Here is a 21,764-nt window from a genome sequence, read left to right on the forward strand (position 1 = left end):
TCGGAAGTTCTCTGATTCTTCATTGGTCAGTTGAGGTTTTGAGGTCGGTATGGGGCCTTTTGCGCCTGTCTTGGTGTTGTCGTTCTCTCGCCCCTCATCTCTCTCTCCCTCTTCGGAGTTGAGACCATTGGCTATTACCTTGTCTTTGTGCCTTGCTCCCTTGGGGGTTTCCTCTCTCTCTGGAGTTGATTGGATTTGACTTGTTGTTGCGTTTAGCCCCATGAGACTTGCTGCTAGGGTTGATTTGTTTGTTTTTCCCTGGGTGGCCTCGGTCTCGGTGGGTTCTTCTTTCCCATATAGGACAGATCTGGGGGTGCCTGCACTCTGGGTTAAATGGCTTAGCTTGGTCTCTCTTATTGACAGAGATGACTTATTCGTCTCCATGGTGGGTTCCATCTTGATAGCTACCTTGTGATTAACTTTGTTTGCTTTCGCTTGAGATTTCTGATCCTTTGCTCTTTAGCTTATCCTTTATCCTGATCCACCAACACAGAGCCCTCTTAAGCCTATACCAGCTAGAGTAATGATGCATGAGCCTATCTAGCGGGCTTTCCCTCATACTCGGGGTAGCCGCGAGGTTTATCCTTTTTTCACAGATTCTTGAGGCAAACGACTGGCTTCTTTCGTTTTTTGCGTCATGCTTCACCTCTGGATCATGCGATGATACCTCACCGTCTATCCGTTGCATATTCCACTCAGCTTTATACGTTTTTAACATGCTAACGCCTTCAAACCACTTTCCGGTGTCCAGTCGCCCAGCTGCTTCTCCTCTTGTTATTACATCAGCCGGATTATCTTCACTCGCAATATAATACCATTGATCAGGTTCTGTCAGCTGTCGGATTGTACTGATCCTGTTGCCTACGAATACTTGGAACCTCCGTGCTTCATTCTTAATGTATTTCAAAACCAGTTCACTGTCAGTCCAAAAATATGACTTGGTTATGCAGAGCTCCAACTCTCGCCTCAATAGACAGTCCACCTTCGCTGATAACACTGCAGCTTGCAGCTCCAAGCGTGGGATCGTAAGTTGTTTTATCGGCGCCACCCTACCTTTGCTCATTACTAAGGCGGTGTGTATTCTGCCTTGCTTACTTATACATCTCATATAAGTACAACATCCGTACGCCTTCTCACTGGCGTCACTGAAGTGATGTAGTTCACATACTGCGTCACGTGATTCGGTCGGCACGATACATCTTGCTACGCTTATAGGTCTCAGGTCTAGTAGTGTTCCCTGCCATATTTCCCATTTCCTACCGAGATCTATGGGCACTTCATCATCCCACGATAGCTTCAGTCTCGTGGCTTCCTGGAAGAGGATTTTTCCTGTTATCACCATAGGACTAATCAGGCCCAGAGGGTCAAACACTGACGAAATCAGGCTTAACATGCGGCGTCTCGTCACCACGCCACCTTGTTTTTCCTTCACTTCAAAAACAAACTCATCGGTCTCAACGTTCCACTTAATCCCTAACGCTTTCCTCTCTGCACTAGGGCACAAGTCCTTTACTCCATTTGCTCGATCACTCACCGGTATGCTCGCGAGAAGGTCTCGACTGTTCACCACGAACTTCGTTTATCTAAATCCGTCCTTCTGTAGCAGGTCTCGTGTTCCTCTTATAATTATTTGGGCTTCAGCTTTCGTTTCGACTGACTTGAGGCAGTCGTCGACGTAGAACGATCTAGTTACTGTGTCACTTATCGCAGGGTCGACATCTCCATGGTTCTTTACCGTGCGTCGTAAAGCGTATGTCGAACTGCTGGCGCACCATACTCCCCCAAATACGTGTGAGGTCATGCGATAATGGATCACGTCTCCCGCACCATCACGCCACAAGAACCGTAGGGCATCTCTATCATATGATGGGATCTTGACTTGCTGATACATAGCTTCTATGTCGGCCACCATTTTCGGATCACCGTATTCAGCTTGGCCTTCGCTCTCTAGCTTATTCTTCATCACCCAAGCCTTTTGCTCCAACAGCAATTTTAGCTCATCTTGTCTTTGTCGTTCCACAGCCTCTAGCTTCGCTGCTTGCTCGGCCTTTTTCTGCATGGCATATGTCTCTGCCATTAGCTTCATCTCTTCCTGTCTCTGTTTTCCTAACACAGCCATCATCTGCTCTTCTTCATTCTTCACTTTCTCGGTGGCTTCTCGTGTCTGCTTCCCACTCTGCGTGTCCTCTGTCTCTATTTCCTGTTTTATCCCCATCTCTACAGGTTGCTGGCCCTGTAAAGCTTCTGGTACCTCACGACCACCGTGACCTGGCACTGTTTGCAGTTCCGGTTGCTTCTGCGATGCCTGCATAAATTCCTCTTGTTGCTGAAAAGCCCTCTCTGTTTCACGATGTTCTTCTTGCCTTCGCTCAGCTTCTTCGTGTTTATTGTAGATTCTTTTTTGTTCCATTCTAATATGTTATCCTGGACGTACGTCTAGGACGCATCGTGTAAATAGGCCTTTAATCATCCCGGTCGGTCATGCGGCTATAATTGACTGGCTCGAGGTGTGGCGTTGCTGGCGCTTTCAGTGCCTATATTACTGGGTCAGCCGTGCGCAACCGCCTAACGCATTTCATTTCGAGGCGTTGTCCGTCCCCATCACCTACGGCGCCGACCAGCGCGAGGAGTGGGACTAGGACGACACTGGGCACACGAGGGACCACGGCTACGAGTCGCCGGAGGAGCACGACTGATGACGCAACGGGATCGATGCCCGCGCGCCTCGGCTCCCCGCGACTCGAGGGGGAGCGACGTGAGCGGCACCGCTCACCCCTCCCTACCGTCCGCGTCCACTCTAGTGTTAGCGACCCGAGTACACCTCCGCGACCGGAGCGTGCGACGGGTACGAGCTGGACACCCCTGCGTGACGCGCTCTGAGGCACAGCGCCGACAGATGAGCCAGCCTCCGCCGAGCGAAGCGACGCGTCCCGGGATGCGGTGCCGACCGACGGGCGTCAGGAAGTCTACTGCGATCGACCATGTAGCCGCGATGCGCGAATAGAATACAATAGTTTATAATTAGTTGGTGGCGGATCGCGTGGTATGTAGTTTAGTTAATTAATTATCCTGGTGGTTTAAAACTTTCGGAAACTAAATGTAAGCGCGAAACCCTATGCTTAACGGCATAGGTTTTTTTTTAATGTAGATTGGACGAGCACATGTTACGTGCCACATCCGTGCGGCACCTATTGTTTTCACAGACGATATTCCAACGTGCCAGTATCACGCTCTCGCACTCGACCAAAATTTTGGTTATATGATCGTGGCGATCACAAGTTTCTTTTAAGGGGGAGTGGTGTAGCGATGATGCGCTCGAGCTCATTAATTAGGCACGTTGCCGAATGAGCGGAGAGCGAGCGACAGCTGGTAGCGGGGCCACAGGTGTTACAGGTACAATTAGCACATTCTGTCTGCCTGCGGCCATGGTGAAGAGCAGATGCACACTGATTGTGTATAGAAGATGAAGCTGTATATTTATACAAAAATGTGTGTGAGGGGGGGGGGGTCAGTGGAAGTGGGATCGTAATAAGAACGCTCTGTGAGCCTATTGCAAACGTGGGAACAACGCCTTGGACATATTACGAGCGTCATAGTCTCAGTGGCAGCACAGTGGACGCCCAGAAAGCGTAGTGGGAGCGCAGTAACGGCACAATAAGAACGGGAGAGGCACGTATGGAGAGCCCAATGAGCGTACAGCAGTCGCAAACCAGTCGCAGAGGACGATTTCTGCGACCCCAAGTCGCTTCTATGCGTTGTTGCTACGTCCACGATACGCTCATGTAGTTCGCTTTGCGCTGCCACGGCGACTGTACTGCGTCATTACACCGCTCATTACAGAGCGCCGACAGGCTACGCTTGTTTTGATTCGGCCCAACACAAGCGCCGAGGTTTGGCGCTCAAGATAGCTCATGGCGACCCTCTTCCGTCCTTGACAGTTTCCACTGCGTCTCAACCAGTTACGAACTTGTTCTCAGAGACCTTACTGCGCTTTTCCTCGCGCTTTCATACTTTTCAGTTCGCAGTGGGAGCGTACGTGAACGTGATCGTGGGAAGGTGTGACAGGGGTTTAACGTGTTGTAAACAAAACGACCATACAGCCATATAAACCCATCGACCAATCAGATTGCGTCTTTCAAAAGCATAGGCTCGACGTCCGTTTCGCAGTTGTTGAGGTTCACGCTTGTCGCACACATTTTCTCTCCAAATTATACTTCTACAGCTTCGCCATGGCACAATGTAACCATGGAGGGGGTGGTAACGGCCCTGTCAGGGTGCGCGACACAACGGCAACCGGACCTATACCACGGCCAATGGTATTGCTCAAGTAAAGGAGAGAGAGAAGAAAACGTTACATATACGTATCAGTATCGTATTCTATACACTCACGCTCACGCACGCGCGAGCACACACACACACACACATGCACGCACACATACACGCACACGCACACACACACACACACATACACACACACACACACACACACACACACACACACACACACACACACACACAGATAAACACACACACACACACACACACACACAGATACACACACACACACACACACACACACTGACAGACACACACACACGCACGCACACACACGTTCACCTGTCAACGCCACCGGCATCATAGCTGTTACAAAACAGACGACGTTTGCGCGGCGTTTGGCGGAGGATAAAGTATGAACGTATTAGTAATACGTGAGATAGAACGTATTATTTCGAATCGAAGAAGATTTCGAATAATTAATTCGAGAACACTTCCTCGTCGCTTTTCCTTAGGTATTTCTGTATTTAGTTAGTTATTTACATATAGCTTATATATATAATTATATATATATATATATTATATATATAGAGAGAGAGAGATAATATATATATATAATTATATTCTATATTATTATTATTACTAGCTGAAACCCGCGCTATGCGCGGGCTTAGTGACTGTGATGCATGTGTTACCAGTACAGTAGTGTTATGTGTAAGGTGTTATATGGAGAGTTTAGTTGTTGCACATGTTTAATTGTTTTTTATGGTTGAGATGTCAATAGAAATACATGTACAATCATGCTTACACGTAACACATTAACCATTTGTTTGGCAAGTACAGAGTGAAATACACACAGCCACACAGAAATGTTTTATTGTATGCTATGTAGGTACTGGTTGATGATACGGACTCCAAAGTTAGAATATAGATAGATGTGAATGGGCTAGCTGGTAGGTCGGGCGACTGATTAACCACTTGGCATCTCATAACTTGATTAACTTGATTAACCTGATTAACTTGTACATCTCATATGGGAAACTATGCCCAAATAGCTACTGAATATTTAACTTCATTATTACATGGTTCGTTCTACTTACATTATTGGGCTTACAAAAATCTCAGACACACACACAGAACACACATACACAGAACAAAACGAAAACAAAACAGCGCCCCCTATTTTCAGGCAAATCTTTACCTTTTTTATTTTATTTTTGTCTTTTTAAGACCGAACAAACGGTTTTCAACCGAGTATAGTTTAGAACCCGTCCCGTGTACTCATCGATCTCTTCTGTGAATTTGGCGCTATTTGGATCCAAACTGACGGAGCCTTTGATTAACATACAACATTCGCCAAATTATAGTAAGATTATTATTATTACTAGCTGAAACCCGCGCTACGCGCGGGCTTAGTGACTGTGATTCATGTGTTACCAGTGCAGTAGTGTTATGTGTAAGGTGTTATATGGAGAGTTTAGTTGTTGCACATGTTTTTTTATGTTGAGATGTCAATACAAAATACATGAGCAATCATGCTTACACGTAACACATTAACCATTTGTTTGGCAAGTACACAGTGAAATACACACACCCACACAGAAATGTTTTATTGTATGCTATGTACGGTTCAAGGATAGAGAACATGGGTCCCAATAAGACCAATGTCATTTACATCATATTCAAATATAATATTTATATCAATATAATAGGTTAGGGTTATTGTTAGGGTTAGGGTTAGGTTTAGGGTTAGGGTTAGGGTTAGAATTAGGGTTAGGGTTAGGGTTAGGCACATTGGTTTTATTGGGACCCATGTTCGCTATCCTTGGGCCCTATGTACTGCCACTGGTTGATGATACGGACTCCAAAGTTAGAATATAGATAGATGTGAATGGGTATAACGTAAACGTAATATTACGTGCTTCGCATGTTTGCACTGTGTGCAGACCAGGTATATTGCGTGCGTTGTGATCGCTTATTTCTACGCATGTTTGCACTCTGTGCGGACGACGTAATATTAAGTGCTTGTGATCGGACCGCTTGTGACAGATCGGCGTCTGATGAAATTCAACTTGTACATCTCATATGGGAAACTATGGCCAAATAGCTACTGAATATTTAACTTCATTATTACATGGTTATTTCTACTTACATTATGGGGCTTACACAAATCTCAAGACACCACGACACAGAACAGAGATACACAGAACAACACGAAATTGAAAACTGTTGAAACAAAACGAAATACAAACAGAACGTAAACAAAACAGCGCCCCCTATTTTCAGGCAAATGTTTACCTTTCTTGTGTTTTTTTGTCTTTTTCAAGACCGAACAAACGGTTTTCAACCGAGTATAGTTTAGAACCCGTCCCGTGTACTCATCGATCTCTTCTGTAAATTGGCGCTATTTGGATCCAACTGACGGAGCCTTTCATTAACATACATACATACATACATACATACAACATTCGCCAAATTATAGTAAGATTATTATTATTTAGTTATTTATTTACATATAGCTTATATATATATATATATATATATATATATATTCTATATTATTATTGTTATTGTTACGTTCCGTGCGTGATAATCAAAACCCCAACTCGGCATCTTTTCCGTTATCTCCAAATTTATTACTCAGCACATGCGTTGAGCGCACGTGCAGGTAAAACTGTAAATACAAAATAATGCACACTAAATATTACGTCGCTCATGTCATGCAATGTTCACTATATTCAACGTTATATAACAGGATTCAAATTATAAGAATTAGACGAGAACCACAGAGAAAAACACTTACAATGTATGGTGCATTCTGGAAGAAATGCGCGAGCGCAACGAACGTATAAATACGGCTCAAGCAGCAAAAGGGCCCGTCACGCACAACAGACGCTTTTATACGCGACAAGGAAACCGCGCAGTCACATGACTAAAACATAATGTATAACGGGCCGAACCGCAGCCAAGCTGAATAGCTTAAATACCGCGCAAAACAAGAACCGAACAGTGCTAGAAATACGACAGTATATGACCCACACTCAACAGAAATGATGAGAAGAAATAACACTCCCCACCTTGAACTACGTTCAACAAAGTAAACTTAGGAAGAGCCCTCTAGTAGCACAATCTTTGAGATCGGGCGGACGATACGCGTCGCCTTGGTTTTCACTCTGGCTGATCTGACGAGACCGTCTCTGCCCTTATTCACATCTATCACGAGGCCAAGCGGCCATAGTCCTCTTGGGGTGTTTTTTTTCACCACCAGCACTAAATCACCTATCTTGATGTTCCTGCTTTGCACAATCCACTTGCTTCTACGCTGCAGCTCTGGCAGGTATTCTTTCACCCACTTGCGCGAGAACTGATCCGCGAGATGCTGTACGTGATGCCAACGCCTAGGATACATGCCGCTGGATCCGAACTTGCCGGGGGTAACGTAGCGCCATCTCGTAGCAATAAAAGATGGTTAGGCGTAAGCGCTCTCAAATCACCTTACATCATCACTGCTCTTGGTGATAGGCCGACTGTTGATCATGTTTGCTACTTCGCAGAACAGCGTCTTCAGCACTTCGTCCGTCAGTCTGTGATTCCCGCGCAGCAAGGCATTGAGCACCTTCCTGATGGAACGAATCATACGTTCCTAAATGCCACCCATACGCGATGCATGTGGAGGATTAAAAAACCCACTCTCTACCTCGGTGAGCTATATCATGTATATCCTTCACGATAAGCATTGCTAATTGGTGAGCATGTTTGAGCCTCCCACCTACACAAAGCAGCCCGTCCGAACCCAGCACAGGCGTTAGCTTCCTCAACGAACTCGACCTGTTTAGCGTATCATCTCTCGTGATTTGAGTTAATTCCTTCTCGTAGCGTTGCATCTGCACGTGCTTCACTATAATTCGCTCTGCTGAACCCATTTCATCAACGCTTATGCGATCTCCGAATTTAGCTTGACCTTTGCTCTTTAGCTTATCCTTTATCTTGATCCACCAACACAGAGCCCTCTTAAGCCTATACCAGCTAGAGTAATGATGCATGAGCCTATCTAGCGGGCTTTCTCTCATACTCGGGGTAGCCGCGAGATTTATCCTTTTTTTTCACAGATTCTTGAGGCAAACGACTGGCTTCTTTCGTTTTTTGCGTCATGCTTCATCTCTGGATCATGCGATGATACCTCACCGTCTATCCGTTGCATATTCCACTCAGCTTTATACGTTTTTTAACATGCTAACGCCTTCAAACACGGCTTTTCCGGTGTCAGTCGCCCAGCTGCTTTCTCTCTTGTTATTACATCAGCCGGATTATCTTTACTCGCAATATAATACCATTGATCAGGTTCTGTCAGCTGTCGGATTGTACTGATCTTGTTTGCCTACGAATACTTGGAACTCCGTGCTTCATTCTTAATGTATTTCCAAACCAGTTCATTGTCAGCTCAAAAATATGACTTGGTTATGCAGAGCTCCAACTCTCGCCTAAATAGACAGTCCACCTTCGCTGATAACACTGCAGCTTGCAGCTCCAAGCGTGGATCGTAAGTTGTTTTATCGGCGCCACCCTACCTTTGCTCATTACTAAGGCGTGTGTATTCTGCCTTGCTTACTTATACATCTCATATAAGTACAACATCCGTACGCCTTCTCACTGGCGTCACTGAAGTAATGTAGTTCACTACTGCGTCACGTGATTCGGTCGGCACGATACATCTTGCTACGCTTATAGGTCTCAGGTCCAGTAGTGTTCCCTGCCATATTTCCCATTTCCTACGAGATCTATGGGCACTTCATCATCCCACGATAGCTTCAGTCTCGTGGCTTCCTGGAAGAGGATTTTTCCTGTTATCACCATAGGACTAATCAGGCCCAGAGGGTCAAACACTGACAAAATCAGGCTTAACATGTGGCGTCTCGTCACCACGCACACTTGTTTTCCTTTCACTTCAAAAACAAACTCATCGGTCTCAACGTTCCACTTAATCCCTAACGCTTTCCTCTCTGCACTAGGGCACAAGTCCTTTACTCCATTTGCCTCGATCACTCACCGGTATGCTCGCGAGAAGGTCTCGACTGTTCACCACGAACTTCGTTTATCTAAATCCGTCCTTCTGTAGCAGGTCTCTGTGTTCCTCTTATAATTATCTGGGCTTCAGCTTTCGTTTCGACTGACTTGAGGCAGTCGTCGACGTAGAACGATCTAGTTACTGTGTCACTTATCGAGGGTGTCGACATCTCCATGGTTCTTTACCGTGCGTCGTAAAGCGTATGTCGAACTGCTGGCGCACCATACTCCCCCAAATTACGTGTGAGGTCATTCGCGATAATGGATCACGTCTCCCGCACCATCACGCCACAAGAACCGTAGGGCATCTCTATCATATGATGGGATCTTGACTTGCTGATACATAGCTTCTATGTCGGCCACATTTTCGGATCACCGTATTCAGCTTGGCCTTCGCTCTCTAGCTTATTCTTCATCACCCAAGCCTTTTGCTCCAACAGCAATTTTACTCATCTTGTCTTTGTCGTTCCACAGCCTCTAGCTTCGCTGCTTGCTCGGCCTTTTTCTGCATGGCATATGTCTCTGCCATTACTTCATCTCTTCCTGCTCTCTGTTTCCTAACACAGCCATCATCTGCTCTTCTTCATTCTTCACTTCCTCGGTGGCTTCTCGTGTCTGCTTCCCACTCTGCGTGTCCTCTGTCTCTATTTCCTGTTTTATCCCCATCTCTACAGGTTGCTGGCCTTGTAAAGCTTCTGGTACCTCACGACCACCGTGACCTGGCACTGTTTGCAGTTCCGGTTGCTTCTGCGATGCCTGCATAAATTCCTCTTGTTGCTGAAAAGCCCTCTCTGCTTCACGATGCTCTTCTTGCCTTCGCTCAGCTTCTTCGTGTTTATTGTAGATTCCTTTTTGTTCCATTCTAATATGTTCTTTCTCTTGCTTTCTGGCTGCTTCTTGCTGTTCCTGGAACATTCTTGCTTGTTCCATTCTAATACCTTCTTCCTCTTGCTTCCTGGCTGCTTCTTGCTGTTCCTGGAACATTCTTTCTTGTTCCCTTCTAATACATTCTTCCTCTTGCTTCCTGGCTGCTTCTTGCTGTTCCTGGAACATTCTTTCTTGTTCCATTCTAATACCTTCTTCCTCTTGCTTTCTGGCTGCTTCTTGTTGGTCCTGAAACAATCTTAATTGCTCCTTCTCCTGCCTTCTAATTCCTTCTTGATTTTCTGGAACAATCTCTGCGTTTCCAGTCGTGCATATGCTGCTCTTGTCGTCTTAATGCCTCCGGCTTGATGGGTAACTTCCGACTATCGAGGAATGCCTTCGCTTCTCTCACCACATCAATATACGCATCTTGAACCTCAAAGAGATACCCATCACTATCGTCAATATCACCGTCGTCAGTGAGAAGCACATGACAATCCTCGTGTGCGTTAGCAAACTCGGAAAATACTCCCTTTAATATCCGAAGTCTTGCTTCCGTCTCTTTCATAATCTTGCTCTGCTACCAGGCGCTTAATGGTGTTACCTTCCCAGGTGAGTTCCCTCTGTAACTTCTTGCACTCCGCCATTGTCATGATTGCTCGATTCTCGACTAGATTCGCCTCATGCAGTCTTAGCTCATAGACTTTTTCTTGCTCATGTCCCCCCATGCACGCATACCATTTACTCATGTAGTCCTGCTTCATGGAGTTTTACACATGCACTCTTGCTTTATGTATTTTTTACTCATGCACTCTTGCTTTATGTATTTTTACTCATGTCCTCTTGCTTCATGTAACTTTTACTCATGTCCTCTTGCTTCATGAATTTTACTCATGTCCGCTTGCTTCATGTAACTTTTACTCATGTACTCCTGATGCATACATTTTTTTACTGTTACGTTCCGTGCGTGATAATCAAAAACCCAACTCGGCATCTTTTCCGTTATCTCTAAAATTTATTACTCAGCACATGCGTTGAGCGCACGTGCAGGTAAAACTGTAAATACAAAATAATGCACACTAAATATTACGTCGCTCATGTCATGCAATGTTCACTATATTCAACGTTATATAACAAGATTCAAATTATAAGAAATTAGACGAGAACCAAGAGAAAAACACTTACAATGTATGGTGCATCGTGGAAGAAATGCGCGAGCGCACGCGAACGTATAAATACGGCTCAAGCAGCAAAAGGGCCCGCGCCACGCACAACAGACGCTTTTATACCGCGACAAGGAAACCCGCGAGTCACGTGATTATATCATAATGTAAACGGGCCGAACCGCAGCCAAGCTGAATAGCTTAAATACCGCGCAAAACAAGAACCGAACAGTGCTAGAAATACGACAGTATATGACCCACACTCAACAGAAATGATGAGAAGAAATAACAGTTATCGTCCAACTCCTTTGATAGTGGTTAATGGCAACCAGCCCCACTTACAGGAGCCCTGTGTGATGGAGAGATCTCAATACACATGAGGTCAAACATACACCGCCCCCCGTTAGCATGGCCCAGTATGACGTAGAGAGACAAATGAATACGATTACCATGTAGCTATGGCTAGCCATTCCCTTCAAAACTACAATAGGAAATAGAATGAATGTAACTTTGAATAGAAACAATACTTCCATGAATAGAAAACACAAACAGGAATATATAGGTAATGCAAGTCTGAATAGAAACAATGCGTATTTTATACAAAACCTATAATATCACTCAACACAATCATATTCATTGTAATGCCTTTATTCTAGACACCAACAGTAAACGCAAACGAGTGTCACAGAATACAAATTACATTACATTATACAAACAAAATATAATCTTAAACATTTAGAAATACAAATTACTGCTAGTACAAGAACGGTAGGTGTCAGCACTATCTAATAGTTCTGGCACCTAACCAATGTATGATTGGGTTGAGTATAAATACCAATTTTATACAAAACCTATAATAGGTGGGGGCGGACTGACGTCACTTCCCCTAAAGCGGGCAGCGCACTTCATAATTTTCGTTGCTCGTACAGGCAATTTTCGTGGTTGCCACAAAAATGGCCAAGTGTACGGGGGCCGGCAACGACCACTCACCACGGAAATTTAGTGGTGACCACGAGTTGCCGAGAATCAAACCGGTTTGATTTCTCACCACGAAAATTGCTCGTGGTGGCAACTTGTGTTGAAGTATGCTGTGACGCCGCGGCAACGGCCAAAAAAATTGCCGACCCCGAAAATTGCCTGTACGAGCAACGAAAATGGTGAAGTGTGCTGCTAGCTTTAGCATCACGTCCGGTGAACCAGGGCCGATGAAAACAAAGCGCGAATCAGCTATAATCAAGCCGGTACGGGAGATGACGGTACGCATATATTTGCTAATATATTGACTAATTGTGCGTCAATAAACTCAATATTTACAGAGAGTATAGCTAAGACAGTTGTCTATAGGTATTTAGAATATATTATGCAAATAATCTCCCGTACCGGCTTGAATTCATACTCTCTGTGAATATTGAGTTTATTGACGCACGATTACTGATTAGTCAATATAGCAAATATAAAATTATATATGCGCGCGGAAGTGAATTACAGATGATTAAATTTCTAAAATTCTAGATACCTATAGACACATGTCTTAGCTATACTCTCTGTGAATATTGAGCTTATTGACGCACGATTAGTTAATATATTAGCAAATATATGCGTACCGTAATCTCCCGTACCGGCTTAAACATATAGACACCCCAGAATCGGGATAGAGATCGAGCATGGTAAAAAGTTAGTACTGCTTAGAATACGGACGTAGTTTGGCTATTTAATATCTATTTCGTAATTTTTCGAGTAATGCAATATGAGTAGATCATACTAGCTGTATTGACTACGTGGATTATGAATAACGGTATTGGATAGTCTATTAGCATACGCTTCAATTTTGCAAACCATGATGGCGCTGGCAAACATGGATAAATTATCGTTGCCCTCGCTCGCTGCGCTTGAATATGATCCAGAATTTGAGGGATCATGTGGAACGGTCCATTTACAAAATTGTTTTCTAGAGCCCAATTCGTTTGCGCTAGTGTATTTACCCCTTCCGACATGGGATCTAAGAACTTCGAGTTGTATCTGGGCAGCAGATGACATCTTAGTGAACCAAACCTGTCCACACTGTGTGGACTCCATATATTCTCTAAGAGCTTGAACATACCTGGGTGCAGAGACCATTCGTATGCATTGGCCAGCCGAGACAAACGGACGGCCATTATATTCTCTCTGTCAGCTAAGAAGCGAGCTGAGATGTGGACATTCAGATTGATATTGTTTACAATAGTATGCAAATTATAATATATTGTACTATAATTATAAAATATATATATTATAAAATTATAATATATATTCAGGGGATAATAATACCTTTAGAATAATCTTTGCAGTAAAATATAACTATTTCCCCCCGTTTTCCCGTTGTACACTCTAGGTATTATTAGCTCTTCATATCTTGCATCTAATTAATTAGGAACAGCTGACTAATTAAGGTAATCGAAGGCGGACGGTAGACAGATAATCGTGGAGTGTCGCGTGTGACAGTGACAACGTAGTGTGACAGTGACAAAATAGTGTGACAGTGAGCACGTAGTGTGACAGTGACAACATAGTGTGACAATGAGAACGTAGTGTGACAGTGACAACATAGTGTGACAGTAACAACATAGTGTGACAGTGACAACATAGTATGCCAGTGACAACGTAGTGTGACAGTGACAACGTATTGTGACGGTGACAACGTGGTGTGACAGTGACAACGTAGTGTGACAGTGACAACGTAGTGTGACAGTGACAACGTAATGTGACAGTGATAACGTGGTGTGACAGTGACAACGTGGTGTGACAGTGACAACGTGGTATGACAGTGACAACGTAGTGTGACAGTGACAACGTAGTGTGAGAGTGACAACGTAGTGTGACAGTGACAACGTAGTGTGATAGTGGCAACGTAGTGTGACAGTGACAACGTAATGTGACAGTGACAACGTGGTGTGACAGTGACAACATAGTGTGACAGTGACAACATAGTGTGACAGTGACAACGTAGTGTGACAGTGACAACGTAATGTGACAGTGACAACGTAGTGTGACAGTGACAACGAGGTGTGACAGTGACAACGTAGTGTGACAGTGACAACGTAGTGTGACAGTGACAACGTAGTGTGACAGTGACAACGTAGTGTGACAATGATAACGTAATGTGAAAGTGACAACGTCGTGTGACAGTGACAACGTAGTGTGACAGTGACAACGTAGTCTGACAGTGACAACGTAGTGTGACAATGACTACGTGGTGTGACCATGACAACGTATGTGACAGTGACAACGTAGTATGACAGTGACAATGTAGTACGGAATAAACACGTGAACACGCACGCGAACGGGGGGAAGGCACGGTAGAAACATTTACGGTAAAAAAACTAAAACGCGAGACGAGGGCACGGTAGAAACATCCCATTTCTTAAAAGTTGTCTACTGATGGAATTTTATCATAGAAATCTATGCTAGAATAACTCCTCTTCAGTTTAAATGCATGATTGTTGCAAAATATTGTTCTTCTCGGAAGATATTGCGCATGCGCGAGCACCGTTGAAGGCGTGCAGTACGGACTTGCTGAGGTAGAGAGTAACTTGCTGAGGTAGAGAGGGATGGGAGACTAAGGAAAGATGAAAGGGAAGATAGTTGAGAGGTGGTAGACAAAGAATGATGGAAGATGATGAAATAGTATTTTGGCACCCTACTGGCTAGGGCGCTGTCCCAAATATAAACACAGGCACACTGAAAAAAAATTATTACGTAAATATATGCTGAAATACCCCCTAACTATATTAAATGCATATTTATTACAAAATATAACTCCTCTGATGATATGCGGGCGATGATATAGGGGATGATATAGGGCGCATGCTCTAACACACTAACGTAGCCAGATTGTATACTGACTGGTATATGCAGTGGGTACCTTACATGCAAGGTCTTCATCCCATTTCTTAAGTTATCTCTACTGATTGAATTTTATCATATAAATCTATGCTAGGATAACTCCTCTTCAGTTTAAATGCATAATTTTAGCAAAATGTTGTTTTACTCCGGAGATATTGCGCAAGCGCGAGCACCGTTGAAGGCGTGCAGTACAGACTGAAAAACACTGCATAATATAACTTTCTGAGGTAGAGAGGAATGGGAGTGAGGAAAGACGCCAGGGAAGGTAGTTGAGGAGCGGTAGAAAAAAAGGATGCTGTGCGAGAGACAATGGAGGCAAGGGGGAGAATGGAAGGGGATGAAATAGTAGTTTGGCACCCTACAGACTAAGGCGCTCTCCCAATTATAAGCATGTCCCCGCTCTCCCACTTAAGTGATGTCTACTAATGGAAGTTTATCATATAAATTTATGCTAGGATAGCTCCTCTTCCGTTTAAATGCATAATCTTTGCAAAATACGATTTCTCGCAGGAGATATTGCGCATGCGCGCACCGTGTTAGGCGTGCAGTGCCGTCTGAGGCAAACTTCATAATATAGTTTGCTGCTGGGGAGAGGGGATGGGAGACGGGGGAAAGGCTGCAGGAAAGATAGCGGGGGGCGGTGAAAGAAGAAGGAGGCTGAGCGAGGGACAGGGGAGGCAAGGGGAAGGGCGCGAGGGCATAAAGTAGGTGTTTTGTACGCTACAAGCTAGGGCGCTCTCCTAATTATAAACACATGTCAACTGATAAAGGTTTATTAGGGAAATCTATGCTGAGATATCCCCTAACCACTTTAAAAGCATATTCATCACAAAACATGACTCTTCTGGTGAGATATTGCGCATGCGCAAACACCTTAACGTAGCCAGATTGTGTACTGGCTGGTATACGCATCCGGGACCTTACATGCAAGGTCTTTCTCCTATTTCTTAAATGACGTCTACAGATAGAATGTTATTATATAAATCTATGCTCGGATAACTCCTCTTCATTTTAAATGCATAATCTTTGCAAAATACAATTTCTCTCGGGAGATATTGCGCATGCGCGCGCACCGTGTTAGCCGTGCAGTGCCGTCTGAGGCAAACTTCATAATATAGTTTGCTGCGGGGGAGAAGGGATGGAAGACCGAGGAAAGGCTGCAGGGAAAATATCTGGGGGCGCTGGAAGAAGAAGGAGGCTGAGCGAGAGACAGGGGAGGCAAGGGGAAGGACGCGAGGGCATAAAGTAGGTGTTTTTTACGCTACATGTTAGGGCGCTCTCCGAATTATAAACACATGTCTACTGATAAAGGTTTATTAGGAAAGTCTATGCTGAGATACCCCCTAACCATTTTAAATGCATATTCATCACAAAATACAACTCCTCTGGTGAGATATCGCGCATGCCTTAACACATTAACTTAGCCAGATTGTGTACTGGCTGGTATACGCAGCGGGGACCTTACATGCAAGGTCTTCTTCTTATTTCTTAAATGATGTCTACTAATGGAATGTTATCATAGTATAAACCTATGTTAGGATAGCTCTTCTTCATTTTAAATGCTTAACCTTTGCAAAATACGATTTCTCTCGGGAGATATTGCGCATGTGCGCGCACCGTGTTAGGCGTGCAGTGCCATCTGAGACAAACTTCATAATATAGCTTGTTGAAGGAAAGTGGGGATGAGGGACTGAAGAAATGTGGCAGGGAAGATAGCTGGGGCGGTAGAAGAAGAAGGAGGCTGAGCGAGGGACAGGGTAGGCAAGAGGAAGGACGCGATGGCATAAATTAGGTGTTTTGTACCATTCATGCTAGGGCGCTATCATAATTATAAACGCAGATGAACTGATAAAAGTTTATTAGGGAAATCTATGCTGAGATACCCCCTAACCATTTTAAATACATATTCATCACAAAATATAACTCCTCTGGTGAGCTATTGCGCATGCGCTAACACACTAACGTAGCCAGATTGTGTACTGACTGGTACATGCTGCGGGTACCGTACATGTGTAGCGTTTCGCGTCTCCCGGCGACACCCGATGGCGCCACCGGTCGATACTTAGTGACTAGCACACAACCCTTAGGTATTTCGGGTGTTGCTATCCCCCGGGCGCGATTATTTTTTCCGTACCGTTAACGCGTCAGCGCTCGGGGAGCGTATTGGGAATGCTTGCATATCACAGCTCAACAGTCCCTCTAAACACTATGTACTCGACTACTCAACAAATAATTAAAATATGTGTTTACACAGGCCTTCTATCGCTAGCAAAGACCGTTTCTTGGAGCTAGTAGTGATACGCTTTCATACTTAACGAGACAAAGATGGCGGCGGTGGCGCCGATTTCGAAATAACGCCTTGGGAAATAAATTCATGATTTGAGAGTTTAGATGAGCTAGAACCCTAACCCTAACCCTAACCCTAACCTTGGCTTAACCCTAACCCTAACCCTAACCATGGCTTAACCCTAACCCTAACCCTAACCCTAACCCTAACCCAGTATGCATTCCCAATACGCATAGCGAGCGCTGACGCGTTAACGGTACGGAAAAAATAATCGCCCCCCCCCCGGGCGTGGAGGGACGGTCACGTGATACAGTTGACATATACTTCAAAATGGTTACACATGCGGTAAACCTAACTCCAACACCTCCAACCAGAAACCTATCACTAAATATATGAATCTCGGACCGCTATATAGTAGCAGTCTGATGCGCAAAAATTAATCTATGGTGTGGAGACAGATATGATGATGCAAAAACTCTAAATACAAACCCTAACCCTAACCCTAACCCTAATCCTACCCCTAATCCTAACCCTAACCCTAATCCTAATCCTAACCCTAACCCTAACCATAACCTAATACTAATACTAATACTTATACGAATAATATTAATCCTAATACTAGTGCTGCCATCGTGCGGCGTCCTTCCACGCCCGGGGGATAGCAACACCCAGGTATTTCACTCACCTGTTGTGCCCGGAGGCGTTGAACTGGCCGTATCGTCGCCATCCGAACCCTGCTAGCCACTCGAGCGCTTGAGTGCTACTGCGCTCCCGCAATAACCCATTCCGCTATGTTCCGGTTCCGGTGCGTCATAGTTAGTCAACAGTGCGGGACGAGTAACAACACGCACACACACAACGGAGCAACTCCCACCCCTGCCCGCTGGCCTCGCGTTACGTTGACTAACAAGTGTATACCCAGGGTAAACACAGAGGTTAAACAAATAGAATGGACTATGAACGCAGCCGGGCAAAAAGGGCTACAGTACAGTTAAGTAACCGGCGGCCTCCCCTCCCGCGCAGCCGCGCACGAAATAGATTAACTCCTCCGCTATTCGTGCAGAACCGATACTTCTACTCTAGTACTGTATTATTTGCTCACCCCACAACGACGGGACAATACGGGGTTCTACTCACCCAACGGCCGCTCTAGGCCGAACGCGGTGGTGCTCTCTCTCTCTCTCTCTCTCTCTCTCTCTCTCTCTCTCTCTCTCTCTCTCTCTCTCTCTCTCTCTCTCTCTCTCTCTCTCTCTCTACAACGCTATATCTCTAACTCTCTTTATGACTCTATATCTCAAGCTATGCTCTGCGTGCAACCTCTCTCCTGTGCGCCTCCCGCCAACTACCAAGAACTACACGACGATTTCCCGCCTATAACCTGCAGGCCAACTGTTTCGCCGTGCTCTTCCGCTAGAGGGGAACCACTGCATCCAACATGGCGGCCCTCTTTGTTGATATTTCAACAATCGGTAAGCAAACCCAAGACAAAACAGGACACAAGGACAGAACAATTAGACAATTACAAACATTTACCTTCTCCCCATCTCCCGGTTCCCAGGGGGCTATTTCCCCACCGCTCTGGGAACCCGAGGGCCCGGTGCCACCGCTACACCTGCAAGGTTTTTCCCCATTTCTTATGTGATGTCTAATGATAGAATTTTCTCATAGGAATCTATGCTAGGATAACTCCTCTTCAGTTTAAGTAAATAATTTTTGCAAAATAATTTTCTTCTCTGGAGATATTGCGCATGCGCGAGCACTATTTCAGGTGTGCAGCACGGACTGAAAAACACGGCATAATAGAACTTGCTGAGGGAGAGAGGGGTAGGAGACTGGGGAAAGGCGGCAGGGAAGATAGTTGAGGGGCGATAGAAAAAGAAGGATGCTGAGCGAGAGACAATGGAGGCAAAGGGGAAGTTGGACGAGGGTGAAATAGCGGTTTGGCACCCTACAGTCTAGGGCGCTCTCCCAATTATAAACTCAGGTTCACTGAAAATAATATATTACATAAATCATGTGCTGAGATACCCCCTAACCATATTAATTTTTTATTCATTACAAAATATAACTCCTCTGGTGATATACTGCGCATGTGCTAACACACTAACGTAGCCAGATTGTGTACTGACTGGTATACGCAGCGAGTACCTTATATGCAAGGTATTATTCTCAATTCTCAAGTGATGACTACTGATAGAATTTTTGTCATATAAATCTATGCTAGGATAACTCCTCTTCATTTTAAATGTTTTTTTCTCGAGATATTCTTCTTCTCGAGAAAGATATTATTCCTCATTATTGTTGTTTGTGAACAGCGGCGTGCGTGCGATTTACTTGTGTGTTGCAGAGAAGCATTTGAACGGCGAGAGAGAGTAGCGAAACATACATTGTGTTTATTTACCATCATTTTACTGTTGAAACGTTTCAAGTGCCTGTACATGTGGCTACGGCGGCCTGGCAGGATTGATGTGACGTCATGAGCGAGTAATCGCCGTACGAGCATTTGTTATCTGAGAGCGGTAATTTCGTATATAATATGTTAGCTCGCGCATGTAGCAACATTACTGCGTGATGATTCTGACAGATTATTTGAATTGCTAAAGGAATATAAATATATCTATGATATATTCAAGTGTGACTGGGTTATTTTGACATTTAAAAGCTCGACACAAATCCTTTAATCTTAATTTTGTTTCTGACAACTGCATGGCTCCTGCGCATGCTCAGTATGCCAGCAACTGACGAAAGTCACATCATCTTCTTCAGTCAACGCACACATTTATACAGACGGGTTTTTATTTTGTCTGGACAACTTTAGTTGTTCAATATCGACTACATGTTAACAAATACTCAAGTTCAAAACGTCGCTATTTGTGTTTATTTTTGCGTTAAGTTTCCTGATAAAACTTGTATTATTATATAACATTTATTGATAGAAATTATTGAATGAATCCACCGAATCAGTGGAAATTCTACTGCGCTTATAACATTATGTCATTTCCACTATCAAACAGATTGCTACATTGCAGGCTGTGAAGTTTTTCACTTGAAAAGTTGCTTAAACAATTTATTAATTCTTTAATTACACACATATACACTAGTTACAGCTTTCATAGAATGATTCACACTGAATGAAGGATGGGGGTAATTGATCAATCATATATCGCGGCTAAAAGGAATGAGATGTGAAGGGTATAGCAGGCATTAGTGGGCTGAACACTAAAGACTACGAGTAGAGGTACTGCTCTTTCATATAGGCAGTACTGAAACCGATCTATTGATCGGGCTATAACAATGTACATGTCGCATCAAAATCAGATGTTATCAATAACAACAACAACAACAACAACAAAACACCATTCAACTCTGGAATTGTTACACATATGCGTATAGTATGGAGGTTATTCAGTTTCTACTATCTTTACATGCTTACGCGCGGGTGCCATGAGAGCGCAGATAGGAACACAGAATGTGTGTTTGTGGTGAGGTGTGTGTGTGTGTGTGTGTGTGTGTGTGTGTGTGTATGTGTGTTTGTGGGGAGGTGTGTGTGTGTGTGCGCGCGCGCGCGCGTGTGTGTGTGCGTGTGTGCGTGTATGCGTGCTTGTGTGTGTGTGTGCTTGTGTGTGCATGCATGCGTGTGGGTGTACGTGCGTGCGGGCGTGGGTGCGTGCGTGCATGCGTACGTGTGTGCGTTTGCTTGCGAGCTTGTGGGCGTGTGACACAACAAAGCATAAATAAATCATTATATATATACACATGCGTACGCTCCTTCGCACCGATTCCATTATTCAAAATTAACACACAGTTGCATATTTAAAATAGCCAGCGTACGTTAAAGAATCTCCGTCGATGCAGGGCAGCGTGTGTGTGTAGCCGCAGCTGACGCTCTGTCAATTCAATATGATACTACGCACAACACACTATTCGAAATCAATGCGCTACGCAACAGACACTGGCTGTGGCGTGCAGGTGCATTCAACAACCCTGGCTATCATCACAAGCCGCCTGCATCCACCCGTAGCACGAGTGTAGTATCTCCGCTTTCGGCGCGCGGATTCGACGGAATCGGGTTTTGGAATTCCGGATCGATAACACGCGATGAGAGTATCTGCAAGATTCGTGCACCCTTTAGCCGACCTTTGCGTAAGACCGTGGCCATTGTGTGTGTGTGTGTGTGTGTGTGTGTGTGTGTGTGTGTGTGTGTGTGTGTGTGTGTGTGTGTGTGTGTG

The 21,764-nt window shown here is 44.6% G+C and overlaps 1 protein-coding gene across 1 annotated transcript; it reads right to left on the minus strand.

Moving 5' to 3' along the window:
- Nucleotides 1–449: 449 nt before the first annotated feature.
- Nucleotides 450–2,415, minus strand: LOC106818058 (the record flags this gene model as incomplete). The annotated part of the gene is given in 2 exon segments (XM_014822778.1): nucleotides 450–1,559; nucleotides 1,659–2,415. Coding segments are annotated over 2 exon segments (1,862 nt in total), but the record flags the coding sequence as incomplete, so codon positions are not given.
- Nucleotides 2,416–21,764: the final 19,349 nt, after the last annotated feature.

Source organism: Priapulus caudatus, unplaced genomic scaffold (genome assembly GCF_000485595.1).
Source record: "Priapulus caudatus unplaced genomic scaffold, Priapulus_caudatus-5.0.1 Scaffold2001, whole genome shotgun sequence".
Taxonomy (NCBI): Eukaryota; Metazoa; Priapulida; class Priapulimorpha; order Priapulimorphida; family Priapulidae; genus Priapulus; species Priapulus caudatus.